At 34.6% G+C, this 19102-nt stretch overlaps 2 protein-coding genes across 2 annotated transcripts in view; one reads left to right on the forward strand and one right to left on the reverse strand.

The window, feature by feature from the left end:
- Positions 1–19102, forward strand: part of LOC134851470 (clathrin heavy chain 1-like) — a 519829-nt gene that overhangs the window by 239082 nt on the left and 261645 nt on the right. The window lies entirely within an intron of this gene.
- Positions 7769–19102, reverse strand: part of LOC134851526 (sestrin-3-like) — a 244979-nt gene continuing 233645 nt past the window's right edge. The window contains exons 2-5 of the mRNA XM_063867652.1: positions 12836–13036; positions 11827–11947; positions 9006–9273; positions 7769–8653 (exon numbers count right to left, since the gene is read on the reverse strand). Of these exons, the coding sequence (XP_063723722.1) occupies positions 7902–8653; positions 9006–9273; positions 11827–11947; positions 12836–13026 (1332 nt within the window). The 5' untranslated portion in view covers positions 13027–13036 and the 3' untranslated portion in view covers positions 7769–7901. The remainder of the gene's footprint in view (positions 8654–9005; positions 9274–11826; positions 11948–12835; positions 13037–19102) is intronic.

Consider the following 19102-nt stretch of genomic DNA (forward strand, 5'->3'; position numbering starts at 1 on the left):
TTTAAAATGATGCATCATTCGAACTATTCCATGAAGTATTTGCGGCACCTGCTTTTGCGTGAAAAACAAAGATAGCCGGTTGCTGTTCAAGTAGCACAGAATGTTCCGACGATAGTCTCAGAAATACAACAACAAAAATTTTCAAAGTAGATTCGTTTTTTTTTCGGCTTGGTGTGATGAAAAGAGCTGAACGAAAAACTAGAGACTAGGCATATTCGACAATAATAGTTAAAAAGGGAAAATCAAAAGGAAATTTTGTAGAAATATGACTCGAAAAACTATTTTTTTAAAAACGAATGCAGTTTTTTTTGAACTTTTGCTTCCAAAAAGGAACTAAAAGACTATAAAAAACTAACGTTACTCAAGCAAAACCAATTTGTTACGTTTTATTAAGCAATTGTAAGCTTTTAAGCCATTAAGATAAGCTATTAAAGGCTTGCTCGCTTCTCATCACCTTATTTGATCTAAGGGCTTCAATAAGATATATAACTTAACTCTCTCAAATAAATATTTGTAATAACTGATTTTACGTGGAAATAACAAAAGAAAAAACTAAAACACACCCGAATACTAAGTTCCTCCCCACTTTTCAAATGGTCGGAACAAAAAGACACTGAAACACAAGCGATAGCTCAGTGGTCCGAACAACAAGAGACAATTCGTATCACGAACGGCAATTTCATCACCTCTAATCTTGGGTGTGTTTGTTTGCAGTTCAACTTACCGTTACAAACTGTCGCCTGTTACGAATTCTCTCGTTTTTCCGAGACAATTATTCAGTATTTCTCGTTTACCATGCAAAAAAATAGCACAAAAAACGAAGACGTTCGAGTGAAATATTATATTAAAGCTCTTCTAAAATTATTTAAAAAATCCAACTGTCGAGAAAAACCAGTTTGAAATTTTTGATTTTTCATCTAAATTCGAGCGAGTAAAGCGAGCGAGCACGCTTATTTAAGCTTAATTTAGGCCGTTTCGAAACTTATTCATGCTTAAATTTTAATTTTACCCGAGTTAAATTAGTTTATCGAGATTTTTGATGCCATTTCGGGAATCCAAAACATCAAAAATTCAAAAAAAAATTATGCAAAATCGAAAAAAAAAAGATTTTGTTTTTGTTTTTCTTGCCATTTTTCTTCAAAAACTGTTGTCCTATTTGCCCAAACTACTACGACTGTCGAATATGCCTAAATTGTAACTTTAAGTCAGATCCTTTCATCACACTAAGCAAAAAATAAGGACACTACTTTGAAAAAAAAAAACGTTTTTTTCTTGTTCTTTTTTAAAGACTATAGTCAAACTAAGAACATTCGGAGCTACTTGCACAGTAACCAGCTATCCTTGTTCAATTAAGTAAGCATAACTAAATAAAAACCTGTGCGAGAGGTTGGTATGTGGACTTGCGTGGGAGAGAGCATTGTTGAACCTCCTTTAGATTGTGGAGTTCTTTAAACTTGGAGATTTCCTCGCACGTTTGTGAGTAACGCTCATGGCCTGTAAAATATTAACAGCTGCTGAGTTTCATTCTAAGCCATTCGTCTACGTCATTCTAAGTCATCATTCCTTGTATTAAAAACTTCGTTTTACCCCAGTAAAACTTGTTTCGGAAGCTTCATTTAGCGCTTCCTTGGCAGCAGAGTTAAAATCGAAAAAAGATAGTAATAAATTTAGAACTTTTGTTATTCATTATTTATGTTTGTTATTCAATTTGTCAATTATGCTTAATGCACTGGTGCTCTACGCGGTGCTATTAATTTCTCATTTTCATGACCAAGAGCAAAAAAAAAACTATTAACTTGAGAAAAATTGTAGTTTTTTTATGAATGCGTTCCTAACATTATTTGCTAGTTTCACAGCAACCGACTTGCTCGTCAAATAGCACATAATTTATCGGCAGCATGGTTCTATCAAATTTTCAAAACATTTCTTATTTTTTGTGAGTAGAAACTTAGTTGTTATTCTGATCCAGCATTTCAAGTATTGAAACTTAAAACAATTTTATATTAATCCAAGACGTAAACCGGTTTGATAAATTTGAAACTTCATAGACTGAATCAGTTCGTGAAAATATCAGGTTTTTCTAATCAAACCACTCAAGCTATCATAAAGCAAATCGGTTGGCAAAAAGCTTAAAATTTTTCTTTGGGGCCATTCAGGTGGTGGAGCCTTTCATGCGGTGGAAGTTGTTCTTTTAGACCTCATCATTTTACGAAAAACTTAAAATTGTTTTTCTTTGCAAGCTATTCAAGAAATTTTATAGACCGAAGTGTTCCGCTACAAATTCAGTTTTCGAATCAAGCTAATCAAGCAATGAATATTTCAAGTTGTTTCTTAGACCAAACTGTTTTGCGAAAAGTCAAAGTTGCGAAGAGTTGAAGTTTTCTATGCAAACAAATCAAGCAGTGAAATACTTTAAGTTTTTCCGCGCAAGCTATTCAAGCAATGAAATAATTTAAGTCAATTTTTGAAGTTCTTTCATAAAGTGAATCAGGTCGCGAAAAAATTAGAAATTCCTAGCAATCTATTCAGTGATATAGCTCAGAACATTTCGAGGTTATTTAATGAAGCAATTCGGATGACGAAAATTTAAATTTTACTATTGAAGCCATTCAAGCGCTGAAACTTTGAACATTTCAGCTTATTTCATAGACCGAATCAGTTCGCGAATAACGCAAGCTATTCAACTTATGAAATTTTGAAAAATTTGCAGTTCATTTATAGACCAATTCGATTCGTGAAAAATTCAAATTGCTTTTAGGCAAGCTAATAAAGCTATGCCTATTTGAAATATTTTAAGTTCTTTCTTCGACCGAATCATTTTAATGAACGTTAAAACTTTCATATGCAAGCTATTCAAGCACTGAAACATTGGAAAATTTCTAGTTATTTCATTGAGCGATTTGTTCGGCAAAATGTTCGAACTTTTCTATGCAAGCTGTTCAAGCGATTTAACATTGAAACCTTTCAAAGTTTGACTTTGAAAACCAGTTAATTCATGAAGCGAATCAGTTGACGAAAAATTTTAGTTTTTCAATTTAAGGTATTTAAGCATTGAAAATTTGAAATATTTCAACTTGTTTAATAGACCGAATCACTTTGCGAAATGATCAGATTTTATTAATCAAGCTTTTGAAGCTATGAAATTTGGAACTATTTCGATTTGCTTCTAGACCAAAACATTTTCTAGACCAATCAGTAGGCAAAAATTTTAAGTTTTTCTTTTGAAACCATTATTCAAGTTATTCCATATATCAAATAGGTAATTTGTCAGGCTAGCTATTTAATCTGTGAACTTTTTCAAGTAATTTCATGGAGCGAGTCAGTTTACACGCAAGCTATAAACGGTCTGTATTTAGTAGACAAAATCGGCTCGCGAAAAGAATAAATTTATCTAGGCAATCCATTCAAACTATGAATTATATCAAGTTTTTTTAAAGACCAAATCGGTTTGCGAAAGTATAAATTTTTCTCAGCAAGCTTACTCGATTTATAAGACTTCAAAACATTTCAAAATATTTCGTAGCGGAAATAGGGCCAAAAATTGGGTTATTTCAGTAAAATAATTAAAATTATTTCGCAGTGCGAATCGGTTCGCAAAATATTTAAGGTTTACCTAGCAAACTATTCAAGCACGGAAATAATTTAAGTTGTTTTATAGACCGATTCATTTAGCAAAAACTTTTTTAAACAATCTTTCAAACTTTTTTTGCAAAAATTTTTTTTTAAACAACCCATTCAAGCTAAAAATTGATGCATCTTTTTTTTTCAAAGACCAAATCGGTTTGCCGAAATTTAAATTTTTCTACGCAAGCTATTCAAGCAATGAAAAAATTCAAGTTGTTTCATGGCGTGAATCGTTTATCAAAAAAGTAAATTTTTCTAACCAAGCTAATCACGCAATTGAAACTTGAAACAGTTCAATTTATTTCATAGACCATGTCTGTTCGAGTAAACTTCATTTTTTTCTAAGCAGGCTGTTCAAATTGAATCGAGTGCATTTCGTTCATAGTTTCAGAATTTTTCAAAAAAGTTGTAGAATATTTCAGATTTTAGACTATAAGATGGTCGCTCTAAATGATTCTTAGACGTTCAGGACGCTCTGATTTAAACGCTGCGCTCGATAGTCCCTGCAACATTAGGTCTCATGCTAAATTGATGTCATTCGTTTAATATATAAGATAAGATAAATCACTGAATAATTCAACCGCTTTACTTGCACCAAATGATTTGTCAAATTAACAATATATAGTCATAGAAACAAAAAACTTGCAACATTAGGTCTCATGCTAAATTGATGTCATTCGTTTAATATATAAAATAAGATAAATCACTTAATAAGTCAACCGCTTTACTTGCACTAAATGATTTGTCAAATTAACAAAATATAGTCCTAGAAACAAAAAACTTGAATCCTTTTTGTCAACAGAAAGTAAAATTTTCCACTGCTTTAATAACGATCGAACCACCGTTAGCGGTTAATATGAGACATCACTCTACTTCATAGGACGTGTCTTTGAACTACGTGATTACGCAAGAAAAGACACACGAGACGCCTTAGCTTCTACAGCCGTAACAAAGCATTTGATTGTCGAGAACAGTATTAGGTCTAAACATTTTACAGAGAAAACAAGAAACACGAAAAGAAAACCAAAACTTAACATACAAAATGTCGAAAACAAAAAAGATGCCTCCCACTACGGGTTTAAACCTTCGCACATGAAACATCGAAATTTCATTTCAAGTGCCCTAACAAAATGCGCCATCTCGCTATAATTACCTGAATAACTATAACCAGGATCCAAAAGAGCCAATTTGGTGGCGCTAAAAATTGCGTCTTGGGTTTCAAAAAGTTTGGATTCATAAAAAACACAAGTGTGCTTGTTCATTAAGACTTTAAACCAAAGAAAAGCAGAGTAAAAATGCTTGTTGCAAAAATAAAGTATCATTTCTCAGACCAAAAAAATTATCGGACCAAAAATTTCCCTGAAGAGCTAAAAAGCTCGTATTATGGTCTTGATCTTTATCTGGCTCATTAGAACTTCGAGAAACACTATCGATAGAAACAGAGGTGCTTGAAGCCAACTCTTCAAATTTTAAGTTCAAACTATAGCGTGACTCGCATTGCGGAGCTTCAAACAGAACAAAGGTTGCAAAAAGGAAAAATGAAGAACTGAAAAAATGCTTCCTGAAACAATTATTAAAAAAAGCAACAAAAATTATTCTAACCGCAAACAAAGATTCCAAGCTTCGCAAACACTAGTGAGAACACGACAAGAAGCAGCTCTACAAAGTGCAATAAAAAAACAGAAAAAAAATTCGGCTACGTCTGAAATTCGAACCTGCGACCTTGATATAAAACAGTCTCTCACACTAACCACTCAGCAATGGACGCCTAATAGGAACAAAACACTAGCCACAAACAAAGCAAAAAACAGATGCTATGGAATTTCCAATGCTACAGTGAAACTTCCAAATAAGTGAACAGTTTAAATGAACAACTTCATGTGCGAGATGGGTTAGAAAAAATAAGGTTCGTGATAATACACTAAGCTGATTGCAGTGTGAATAGACAAGTCAATACAACGGAGTTTTCTATTTCATGAATTGAACGATTTTAAACAAAATCAACTTTAAGGCTGTTAATGACTAAAATGGTAATATCTCCCTGCGTTTCAATCAATTTCAAAACCGAAAAAAAACACCAATAAAGCCGACAGCGTACATGTGCACTTTCCATATTTTTAACAAGCACAAAATTGAATAGTATATTTTGTATAACAATTGATTTCTTATATGCGATTTGAGCTTAAATTTTGTAAGCCCGTCTATATATATCATTTGCAGCCATAAAACCAGCGTAATCTAAAATTTAAAATCAAACCTTTTTTAAACTTATTCTTAAGCATTGAGTCTTAAGCATCGATGATTTTTTTGAATTCAGAAAAACATTGAAAAGTTTTGAAGAAACACTTCAATCATCATATCGCGGTAACCAAAACTTTTTGCGTAAAAATAATTGGAGGCCACGTTTTCAGTACCAGGGAGTATAGGGTTAAAAACCTAGGGTTAAAATTTTGTGAAATATTTTTTTGAATTAAGTTTTAGAAAAATCAATAAAAAATATCACATCTCAGAAACTAAAAGTATTCAAGCAGTCATAATTGGACGCAAAAAAATGGAATATTTAAAATGGAATAGTCTGTGTTAAAAATTTTAGCATTGGCTGTACTTAATAGCTGGTTATTGTTCCGACTTTCGATACGAAAGTAAGGGAATATTTGTGCTCGGGGTGGGTTTTTTTTTCTTCAGACAAATTTCGACTTATTAACTAGCCATTTTTGACGGAATTTTTTATATCATTCGAAAGGTATTGTTGACCTGAGCTTAAATTTGAAAAAATATTTCACATGTGATCATTTTTCGTAAAGTTATGGGGGTTTAAAGATTGCGATTTTGGCCAATTTGGGACAATTAAAGCGCGATATGTTGTGCGCTATTTACGCGTAAGCGGAGATTTAATCCGTCTTAGAAATCGTTCCAAATTGGTTGCAAGAAGCTTATTTGCCATAATTGATTTGTTACAAGGAGCGAAATCTATCCTTTTGTACCTTATATGGCGTGTGGGGCGATGAATTTATTAAAAAATTTCAAATTTTAGAAGAAAAAAAATTTAATTCTATTTTTACTACATTTTTTTCATGTTATTACTGCTTCATAAAGCTTAAAAGGCAGTCGGAACATTCAGGGTTTCGCCCTGATACGAGCAGTCTTGTTGGTCTTATGTACACACTGCAATAAGAGAACACTCTCAAAATGAACACTAATATTTGCTACTTAGGTTGGAAAAAGGAGATAAAAAGGAGACTTTGCTTGTGTAACCATGCGTATGATTCAACCATGCTGATTACCATTTGAATATTCTGTGGCCAAAGTTATTTACGCGAAAAAAGTTTAGTGCCCGATTGCAATACCCTTGCTTATCCGCAAGGGTAATCACCAAAATCATCATATCTCGTGAACTAAAAATAATTGGGCAGTCCAATTTTGAGGCTAGATTCGCAACCCTGGGAAAATCACGAAAGTTATCACCATAGGGTTGTTTATTTCAGACAACGTCAAATGAACACTGAAACAAAAGTAACACTGTGTGCGTTGTGCATCAAAAACTTTGCCACAGATGTATGGTAATTGTACATAGGCATTCTAACATGTCGAAATAGGCACTTCTTAAAATGTTTAAAAAGGAAAGCCAAAAAAATAATTCATAGATGATCTATATACATCTAAAAAAGGATCAATTGAGCAATATTCCCCCTGAATAACCATTAGAGCTTCCCCTTCCCCAAATAAAACTCACAAAAAATAATTCAAACTATTGTCAAACGGTTATCAAGATGCATCAAGTACCTATTGAGTTATCTCAAACGCGGAAATGGAAAATGATCGCTCACTTTATCTCTTAACTAGTCTTCAATATTTATGCTACTTCTTTAACACTCCATATGAAAAATTTATTTTGTACGAAGTTAATTCAGAAAAATAAAAATTTCATAAACATTACTAAGAAGAATTCTCAAGTATTGCGTGTAAACAGGCTTATTAGCACCAAAGAGGTACATGTGCAGAAAGTACCGAGCATGCGAACCCACCAAAACTACTTTCAAGACTTTTTCAAAACATCAGATTTCTTTTTTCCAAAATGACAAAACTTTATTTTGAAAATCTCTATTTTTTCTTTGTTTCAAATTCATTTATGTATCCCGTGCAATTTCAGCCAAAAAAATTGAAACTATATTCGCATACTCCTTTTAAATTCAGCAGAAGAAGCAACTAAGTCACATGATAATTGAAAATGAATGCGGTGAATTACTAAGAATTGCGTGAGACATTATGAGTCCATTTCAGTCCTCTAAGCAATCCGACTCATTACATTGATGGTCGTAAAAAGCTTTCAGTGAGTAAAGCAAGCTAACGTGTAGTCTCGCAATGCACACTAGAAGGTTGATTGCAAATCGCTCGTGTTTCGAGAAACATTTCAGGGACTCGTTTATAAGTGTATCGGTAATACGGTCCGGGTAACACGCAGCCGCTTTGACGAACAACTTCAAATCCACCTTCAACACTTTGTTCACGTTTTCGTGATCAAAATCCTGGAACTGAATTCCGAATAAAATGTGAACATAGTTCCAAATATGGTCTTTGAATTCGTCTGAGAACAACTGAAGAGTTGATGTTGATTTGATCAGGTCGTCAAAAGAGGAAGCAACTGATTTGGCACCGCTTTTTGAATTTGTCGAGGGTAAAAGTGACGATACTAAAGAATATCCGTCCGTTTCCCAATTAAATTGCTCGAATAAATTGTAAGGTTGGTGAACTTTTGGAGTGGAGCTTTCAGTGCCTTCGTATCTTGAGACCCCGAACATACAACCTATACGACCACGCTCAAACTCCCTACTCGATTTTTCGGTTCTTCTCGGTTTGAAGTCCGAGTACTGCGTTTCTAGATTATCAGTGACGAACTTGGACGCTTCTGTTACGAATTCTCTGGTTTTGATTTCAGTCGCACTTTTAGACCTCATACGTCTAAAGTATTGCAGCAAGGTTTTGTGGTTGCCAGCATTACACGTTAAAGGCGACTCCGAACAATTAATACCTGGAAACAAAACCGAAACTGCATTTTAGAAAACAATTCAAAATTCCAGTTTAAAAGTCAAAACTATATTTCGGAAAACAACAAAATTCCATTTTGAAAGCATACAAGTGGATACGCTCTCCGTGACTCGATCTGTCTTGCTACTAGTTTTTCTGATAAATCAACTTAAATTCCGAAAAAATGAAGATATCGTTTGGATTGGTTTCAATATTTACCGCGCACCTCCACGAACTTTGTCTTTACAATAACAAAGAATATTCCATCAATGTAGTGGTTGAATAAAAATTCAGAAAATAAATCGAGATTCGGTAAAAAAAAGGATCTTAGTAAAAAAGGATCTTAAAGAAATAACCTCGCTTGGATTCCATTTCGTCTACCAGCGGCACTTCGAATGCCACTTCTTTGATCTTGGCCGTCATCTGTGACGAAGTCTCCACTAGCGTGTCGAGAGAGATGTCTTTTGAGATTACAATTGTGCAGAAACTGTGAAAGAAACAGAGAACCAGAGTTGCATGCAGTGCTTCTGAGTTGCTCCAGTTGAGTGCAGCTAATTCGGCGAAACTGGCCGCCGTGACTTTCCAGGGGTGATGTGCTAACATGATGTTGAGTTCGCTGAGAGCCTTAAGACAGTGATGCTCATTTCACAGATTTTACGAAAAAAAATTCATTTATAAACTATTACTATTCCTTGATTTTGGATTATGCACTCCCTATAACACGTGCAAGTGGTGAAAAATTAAAAACCATGGGTTCAACAATAGATCGAAAAATGAACCTTTAAGAGACCGGGAAATATTTCAAACAATTGGCTGGAAATGCATTTCAGATGTTTGTATCTCAAAAACTTGATTGCCTCATAAAACCTGCGAGCGTATTATTTAAAACATTCAAATTCGGCAGATTTCCTGACATTGATTTAGGCATATTAATTCCTTTTTAAAATAACAAATAACTACCGATATTTTTGTGTTAAATAACTTTTAAAAGCGCTCGTAACTTTTCTATATATAACGTATACGCCACTCTGTTGTCATTCTATTAACCTGGTTGCAAACGGAAGTGAATTCTATAGTATGTTTTCACAATTGATGCAAGCTCATACACTGTCGTACCAAGTTAACACTTCAGGCGTTTTGGGTTAAGGATTTTAACTTGGTTCTAAGTTTCATTTATCAGCCAATCAGGATCGAATATTTCACACACAGCGACGCTGAGCAAATTTAGTCCAAGCTAAATGGTGGATGGGAGATGTTAACTTGGTCGGGGCAGTACAACAGTTCCGAAGTACAACAGTGCCGAAAAATAAAATTTAGTTCAACAGTGCCGAAAATGAAAACTTTGTTCAATAGTGCCGAAAATATGAACAAATTTCAAAATATTAAGTGTGGCAAACAAAAATTAAACGGCGAACGTTTACAATCTTAAGTGGTACTTAAATATTTTGGGAAAATTTGCAATTTAGACGTTTTGGCGACAAAATAATTGGGGGCTATTCTCATGCGCGAAGGACCCAATGCGCGAAAAAACTTAGGTGCGAAAAACCGTTGTTGTCATTCAATTAAAAAGAAGTAAACGAAGAAACAGTTTGCATCTTTCATTACTTGTCCCAATTTTGCGGCGGTCAATGATAATATTAAAGTTTTGCATGTTTCTGCCGTTTTTATATTCGGCCAATCTCAATACCCCAGTCCCTGGAAATGTTTACTTTCTTTCCAAGTTTTAGATTACTGAAATCTGATTGGCTGATTTATATTTTCGCGCCTTCGGACCTTCGCGCATGAGGCATTCCACCAAAATAATTGTTTTTAATTTGCAGTTGCAGACGGGGGTTGAGAAATTAGACGATAAGCAAATTAGACGGAGGTATTTAAAAGGAATATAGACGATTTTGCAAAACTGCAATTGTGAGAAAATAGACGAAAGTGTGAGAGATAAAAATTGTTCGCAGACAAATTGCGCGAGAAAAATATAATTGTTTGCAGACAACAGTTAAATTTCGGTAGCCAAAAATTTTACAAGTCAATCATGCATAATTTATTCAATTCAAAACTCTTGTAATATTCGGATTTGACATTTTTTTGTTAATTTAAACTAATTGTTTTGATAGGTATTGACATTTTATGTTCTTTTTGTATTTGTGCAACTTGACTCTTAAGAAAAAAAGGCTCTTTTTCCTTTACCCCCCACCTGCAAATTTTTATATTTGAAGTTGCTGTTAACTTTGTCCGATTGTCATGAAAATTGCCATGCAGACTAATTAGGCCATGACAAACATATTTGGTCTTCATAATTAACCTTGTAAAACCACTCGTTAGACCATAAAAATCATGTTTGAGTGAGGTGGGGGGAAAAGGAAAAAGAGCCGAAAAAAAATTTGTTGGCCCTTTCCTTTTCATAGCTTTTTCGTCTAAAATGCCAGATCTGTAAAAAATAAATTCCGTCTAATTTCGTTTTTGTAGCATCCGTCTAATTTGCTTATCATCTAATTTCCTAGGCCCCGTTGCAGACATTTTGGCGCCGAAATTGGAGTGATTTTCTTTGATAATTAGCGTCAGTAATTTCTCGCTCTTTAGAAAATGCGTTTGAATTATTCGGAAATTTTCCCGCCTTTTTCGGCACTGTTGTACTTCGGCACTGTCAAACTATCCATCCATCATTCAGCTTAGATAAAAATTGCTCATCGCTGTTGTGTGAAATACTCGATCCTGATTGTGTTTGAAAGTTGCAGAAAGATACGCTTCTTTTTTTTGAATACTAGAATATGATATGTCACACATTTTCTATTTTAAAAAATGCTAAGCAAATGGAATGATACTTGCTACCCCCCACCCCCAAGCATGCATTTTTGTTCTTAATCAGCTGATTGCTTTTAAAATAATTTAGCCTCACCGAGCCTTTTGTAACAAATTATACCAATCGAGCTCTCATAAGTTTTAGTGAAAAACTTATTTAACTATTCAGATTGATCATGAACTAGTCAACTTGACCAGAAAATCAAGCTGGTTAAATGTATCTCGAAACTAATCATATCTGCCTTAGCTTGGTGTATGTTTATCCCCCATCCTTCCCGTGTCTAGTAGTAAGGTACCTTTAACGCTATTACAACAGACGTGTTCGGTGAAAAAATCATTACATAAACTAATTAAATGGATCTTGAAACTAGTCATCTCTGCCTTTAGCTTGGGAGGCACTGCTGAGAGGCCTTTGTTCAGCCACTGCATGACGTGTTTGGATCTCACTCGCAGACTCCTCAACTCCTCCTTCGCCTCCTCCACTAGACTCTGCTTCAGAAATCTACACAAGCAACAAACGCTCCTACATGCTAACCTACATGTACTTTTTCAAGCAACACTACTTGTCATTTACATGTAACAGTTACCTTTTCAAACAACATTTCTTGGGCCCCATGTGAATAATCTCCCCCCTAAATAAACCCAAGCGAACAATCCCACCCCCTCCCCCCTAAATTTAATGACAAATCCAAACAGTAAGGCCTGCATGTACTCTGCTCAAATTTGATTGTCAAAAAGTAATGCTTTTGATCCATTGAACTATCTCCCCCTGTTTTGATTAAGAAGGAGATCATTATTTTGGTCCTATTTCTTGCAACTTATGGGCATTTTTATTCAAAAAAAATCTTCTTGCCACCGAGTCGCTAATTTGTAGATTGAAAGAAACTATTTCAAAAAAAATGACTATTTTTATAACGCTTGGTAATTGCAAGCGTAATTAACCTGCAATTAAACCACGGTGCATATAAAACATACCTATAGATACAGATAATAACTTAGAGCTGCAGAATTTTAGTGCAAAACCTCAAACAACTGCCTCAAAATGTCCTTCAAAAATCTTAAAATAGCCACAGACAGTTGGAAAGGTATATATGAACTCAAGGAAACCAAATAGGAAAAACTACATCACTTCAAAGCTCTTTGAAACTCGAGAACACAATGATTAACAATTTCTAATTCAGCAATCTAATCCAGAAACTAATCCAATTTCGAACTCAAAGTTAATCATGTTTTTTTTTCATGCCATTACCAATTTTGTGACTGTAGAGCGTAATTTGCTTTCCATTAAAATTTTCCGCAAAAAACGACCGAATAGATTGAAAAAGAAGTTCAATCACACTTAATTAAAGAGTAATTTCCTATTTAGGAAAACATTGCATTGAACTAGTACCTGGATGATGCCATGATGGATATGAATTTGGTCCACTCTTCGGGTAATGAGCTGCATCTTGAGACCATGAGAGAGTCGAAAACGGAGTGGAGACACTGAAAGAGACTAGTTCCCTCTGCGGAGTGGCCATCTAAGTCACCATCAAGGTCGATCCCATTCCTGTCTTCCAGTTTTTCTTCCTCCTCGGTCATGCTCAAATGTCTGAAAAAGTCAATTGAAAATTTCATCCAGCTTAAAAAACATTGGAGACGATTTATTTCCAATTATAGACAGTTCAACCACCTAAGATAGGCTTGCTTTCCAAGTGTATGACGCAAAATTGCATGAGTACGCGAATTTGTTCACGCACCGGCTTAACCTATAATTGTTTTTATTCCTCATTTAAAAGACACATTTTCCATCGTTTTAATCACCTAACAAGAGCTTGTTTTCCAAGTGTCTGACGCAGAATTGCCCGATCCCGCAAATTTGTTCACGTGTCGACTTGACTTAACCTATAATTGTTTTTATTCCTCATTTAAAACACATTTTGTTTATCGCTTTAAATTCTTATGATATCAACGTAAAAATTTTGGCAGCTGCCAAATATGTCTGAAGGAAAAGAAACTGGCTACCATACATTTTTTCAAAAGTCGGAACGAAAACTTCGAGTTGAAAAAAATTCAACAATTTGAAAGAAAGCAAGAACAATTTACGAATTTATGGGTCAAAGCAAGACGAGCTTTTAAATTTATTTAACTAGAATGAGAACGCAGGAAAACTTTTCGAAAAAAAACATCATCCAATTCTAGACGGTTTAAACAACTATTATTGACCACTGAAGTGGGGAGGGGATTTTATTTCTGTTTCATTTTCACGCAAAATTAGGTAAATCGCCAATAATCCTCGGATAGTGTCGAGTTAAATACAATACTTAAATCCTTTCAGTCATGATTTGATCAACACTACAAAATAGTAATTGAGGTGAAAATTTCCTTTTCTTTAACTAATTTAGAATGACAATTATCTTCTGTCGTAGTTGAATTTGATTTTTTCGATTTCAACACAAAAACATAGCCAACAGACAGTTGAAAAGAGTCAGCCAACAGAACAGTTGAACGCAAGCTAAACAGAACAAAAATACTGACTTGATTTCTGAAAAAACTCAACTATCGAAATTCCAAGAAAAAAAGGTGGCCTTAAACCCTTCGAATTTCTAGAACAATTAATGATTGACTTTTTTGATAAACTTAATCTAATTTGAGAAAACTGGATCAATCGTAAAATGTTAATTTTGCTCACAAATCTGTAAATAAATTCCTTTTCGAAATTAGTCAATCACGTTTCTCGCGCCCTTTACACTTTTCATGTTCGATAGTGGAGTTTGCCTTCCCTTTGAGATAAATGAGCTGTGAAGTCAAATCGCAAAAAAGTAAATTTGAGCCTTAAAAAAACACAAAAAAATCATTGGAATCTATAGAAAAGTCTCAACTACGTTCACCGACTTTTCAAAAAATTGCAATTTGCAAACACAAAAGAAAAAACCCAAAAAAAGAGCTGTAAAAACTCAGAAAAACGCAAGAAAAAACAAAAAAGCCGAGAGACGTACATATGTACAGCTTGAAAAAGAACGTATGAAAGATCGCGATTAAACTGACAGCCTAACACTTCCCTATCTTTCATTTTACGAAGACAAGAAGCTGCGCTTCGGAAACACCAGCGAAAAAAAAACGACAAAAGCAGCTCTATACAGTGAAACAAGAAAAAAGGTAAAAATAAGCCTGGAAAAATAAAACCTTTGCTGCGGCGGATTTTACAACCAGGAGATTTAGAGTCGCCGGTCCTCGCATCTGCGCCACGAGCCCATGAAAATTTGCTAGCTCTAGCAAAAAAAAACAGCTATATGTGCTAATAAACTGCCAATTCGTTGCACTAAATTGGCACCAAAAACAAATAAACACAATTTAAGTTGTAATAATTTTTAATATAACAAACTGGCTATGCGCACGCACTTCGCAAGGTAAAAACTGGAAATTAGAAAGCCAAAATATGTACAAATTATGCATGTCAGAGATATTGCAAGATTTATTGAGTGGTAAATTTCTGAAATCGAGTTCTAATTTTTGTCCTGTTGTTGAAACAAATAGCTTTTTTCGGTTCATTTAATAAATAAAAAATGCAAAAATTGTGTTAACCTAATCAAATATCAAAGCACATGCTATGAAAAGGCCATAAAAGTGCCAACAAACTTTAGGTTCCGTCACCAAAACTGGATATCTCAAAATAGTACAAAGGGGGGAAATTTAGCTAATACTTTGCTAAGTCAAAAAAAAAAATAAAAATTTTGAACTAGATCTATCGATATGGCTAGTTTGGAAACAACAACGAGCCAAGACAATAGAATGGAAAACTAGCATCGAAAGAAAAAACATCACTCGGTAATAAAGCCCGAAATACCTTTGCAGAAACCCTTTAGGCCGATTTTTTTTAACTATCAAGTCCACCACGCCTTCAAACAAACAAAGGAACACACATACACACACAAACTTTATTCACGCGTCAAATGAAACAATATGCGGCCACTATGTCGATATAGTATTAGCCGATACCCATAAAGCCGAACCAAAAATAAAAAAACAAAGCCGAAAAAAAATTAAGGCTTCTAAAAAGTTAAGTCACCCTCACCCTCAGAGCACATACACAGCTCGGCCAACGACGCAAAATGTGGCGACCAAGCCGATGTTACATAAGCCGAAATCTTTCAAGTCGAAAACAAAAGAAAAAACACAAAAGCCGAAAAAAACTGTTGTCATGAAAAACTTGAACTTTAATTTGTATAAGATTTTAAACATTTTGTACGATCCAGAGGCGGACATCAAAATTATATTTCTCCTGAAGCCACTCGACCACTAAGCCGATATAAAAATGCCGGAGCCTATTAAGCCAAAAAAAAAAAGAAAGAAAATTAATATTTTATTAAATCGAGTTGGAAAAATCACAACCAACATAAAAAGCAAATTTCGGACTGGACGGATATTTAAAACAATAAACTCAACCATGTTTGATATTTGCAATGGAGAGAAGACGGATTTGCACAGAGGACGAAGATATGAAGGAGTCCAGAAGTGAGTCCTGTGGACAAAGTTGTCTACGGGAAAAAAATCTAGTACCCGATTGCAATACCCTTGTTATCGCAAGGGTAATCAACAGACAGTTGGAATAGAGTAAATGACCGCAAACAAAATACGAAAAAAAACTGACTTAATTTTTTTTTTAATACAACTCATATTAAAAGACAACTCGCAATATAATCACAGCCTCATTCGTACCAACGTGTTGCGCGATTGCCAACAGAGAGTGGTCCTTAAAACGAAATTAACAGCCGTTTATCGCTGCGAAGCGATGACGCGACGCCCATCGGCAACCTTGAACCCAAATTCTTCTATGAACTATTTTATGAACTAATTTCTAAACTTTGCGAGTTGTCGCATTCCTTAATTTTTGCAGGTTGTCTTTTGTTACGAGTTGTCTTTTGTTGCGAGTTGTCGCGGTACCGAAAAAAAAAACAAAAGACCCTAAGTCTCTTTCAACTACTGAATCACATTCTTATTGAAACTTTTTTGATAAAATTTACCCAATACAGAACATTCCTTACTCGATAGTATATACTTAAAACAGACAAGAAACAAAAAGTGCAGAAATTTGAAAACTGCAAAAAACAATTACTTTATCTCCGTGCAACTAAGCACAAACTAACTTAACTCTACAGCCAACTGCGATCACTTGCGATACAACAGTCTTAAATATTTACCTACAGGCGAAGTCTACAGAATCTCTTAATGACGCACGCCAATTATGAGTCTACATAATTGCCAAGTGACTCAAGCCAATTATGGCGCAGTAGCAGTACCCGGTCAATTTGAAAAAAAAAAGAAATTTACAAACTAACATGCCTCAATTTATAGAGCGGACGCATTTTAACTATTATACAAAAAAAATTCATTTAAAACACCCGACCCTTCGAACCCTTATTTTCGAACCCTTATTTTGTTGCGGGTCTCCTTTCGTACCTCTACGCTACAGATCCATGATACCTTGAAGCTAAATTACTATTTCTATTATAATAGTCTGTGTTAATGACCTTAGCATTGGCTGATCTTAATAGCTGGTTATTGATCAAAATGAAAACTTTGAAAATGAACACTAATATTTGCGGTTGGAAAAAAGTCCATTATATCACACAAGCTTTGCTGGTCTAAAAAAAATTGTTGAAAAAAACGGCGAACCAAAAAAGACGGTGAACCAAACGGTAAAAAAAAACGGTGAACCAAAAACCGTGAACCAAAAAACGGTGACACAAATTGAAAAAAAAACGGTTGAAAAAAAAACGGTGAACCAAAAACGGTTAACTAAAAAACGGTGAACTAAACGGTGGAAAAAAAAGGTGAGCCAAACGGTGAAAAAAAACGGTGAACCAAACCAAAAACCGTGAACCAAAAAACGGTGAACCAAATTGAAAAAAAAACGGTTGAAAAAAAAAACGGTGAACCATTTGTTATACTGATGCGGTACAAAATGCGAATTTGCTTAAAATGGACCTACCCAAAACTTTAGTTGTTTCTCTACTAAATTAAATAGAAATGAAAATTTGATAGGAGATTTTAAATTTTCCAAAGACATAAAACTTATCTTGCAAAAATAATAAGAGAGACACTTCTGCAGGAAAAACTTGCGCAATTTGCGCTTTCGATTGGACTTTTTTTCAGATTTCATAGGGTAGTTTTGAAAAAAAAATTCAAGAAAGCTAATAAACAAGAGAAGATTCCCAAAATCGAGTTTCTCGACTGAATGCTTAACCTGAGAAATGGCATGATAATTTTGGAGTAAAGTAACAAAACTTCCAAAAAACGGTCAAAGTTGCAAGACCTTCACTTGATTGAAGGCCATAACTTTTTTTCAAAAGAAACTGGGCAATCAAACTACCAATTTGTCGATTGAACTTAAATTACCTGCTGTGTCGATTAAAACTCTGACAGACATTGCAGAATACTCAAAGAAAAATGAAAAAAACATTCAACAAATCAGATAGTTGTCATTTCCGAGAATCATAGCTTTATTTGAAAAAATCGAGCGTAGATGCTTATGCAGAGATTTAACTTCAATTGCACACGAAACTGTTATTTCAACTGAACCCAAAAACCCATGTATAGAAGGGTAGTTCTCGAGAAAAGTCGAAAAATTTCAAAAAACTGTCAAAAAATCAAACTTTTGATTTTTCCTTGGGCCATAACTTTCAGTGTTAAAAAAAATATGGTTGTAGTCGCATTAGCAAAGGAACGTCTCACAACCCGTTCTTGAATTGAACCCAAGATCTCACACATGGGAGAGTAATTTTTGGAATTATTCATAAAATTTAAAAATGACCGCTCAAAAACTCAAAAAATTGACTTTTCCGAGGCAGATAACTTTTTTTGTTAAATATTTTTGAGTGGTTGCTAATTCAAGGTGCTTTCCACTACCCTTCATCTCCATTAAACGCACTACTTCAAGTTTTTGGGAGGTTAGTGTTCGTGAAAAGTCAAAAAGATTCAAAAAATTGTCAAAAAAATCAAAAATTTCACTATTCCGAGGGCCACAATTTTGTAAGTAAAAAAATTGGGCTTGGCCGCTTATGGAGGGGAAATTTAAAAATCTGCTCTATTCATTTTGAAAAATCACACATAGGGAAGGTTAATTTTTGAGAAAACGAAAACAAAAAATCGGTCAAATATTCCCCCCACAGACTTGTTCGAAGGCTGCAGACAAAGCGTAAAGCAAAAAGAGACCAAGGGAGTATGCAGGCACACATGAATGTAGACGGTCTGAATTTTTTCATGATACTTGTTTTTATCAAACAGGAACTCGAGGCAAATATGCCAAGCAAGACATTTGAAATTCAACTTAGAAACGAACAACTTTACGAAGCGGAAACAAGGCCGACAATCTTTGAGCAGACAACCGTTGAGCCGAAAAAAAACGGATTTTGTAAAAAAATTTTAGGAAGTTTCAAGTCCCCCAGAAACCACAATGAACAACCCTTGCAACTAACATGATACTTGCTTACAGCAAAAGAAAAAACCTTGATGCCGCAGCAAAACGTGTACAAAACTGGAGCAAATAAACGAAAGTCTGACAAATCAACTTTAACCGGAAATTTTTTTGCAAATGCATACATACTGAACAAAACAAGGTCCCGTCCGGATTCGAACTACGGACTTCAGGGTGCAAGGGCGACGGAAATACCTCTAG

This window comes from Symsagittifera roscoffensis, chromosome 7 (genome assembly GCF_963678635.1).
Source record: "Symsagittifera roscoffensis chromosome 7, txSymRosc1.1, whole genome shotgun sequence".
NCBI lineage: Eukaryota > Metazoa > Xenacoelomorpha > Acoela > Convolutidae > Symsagittifera > Symsagittifera roscoffensis.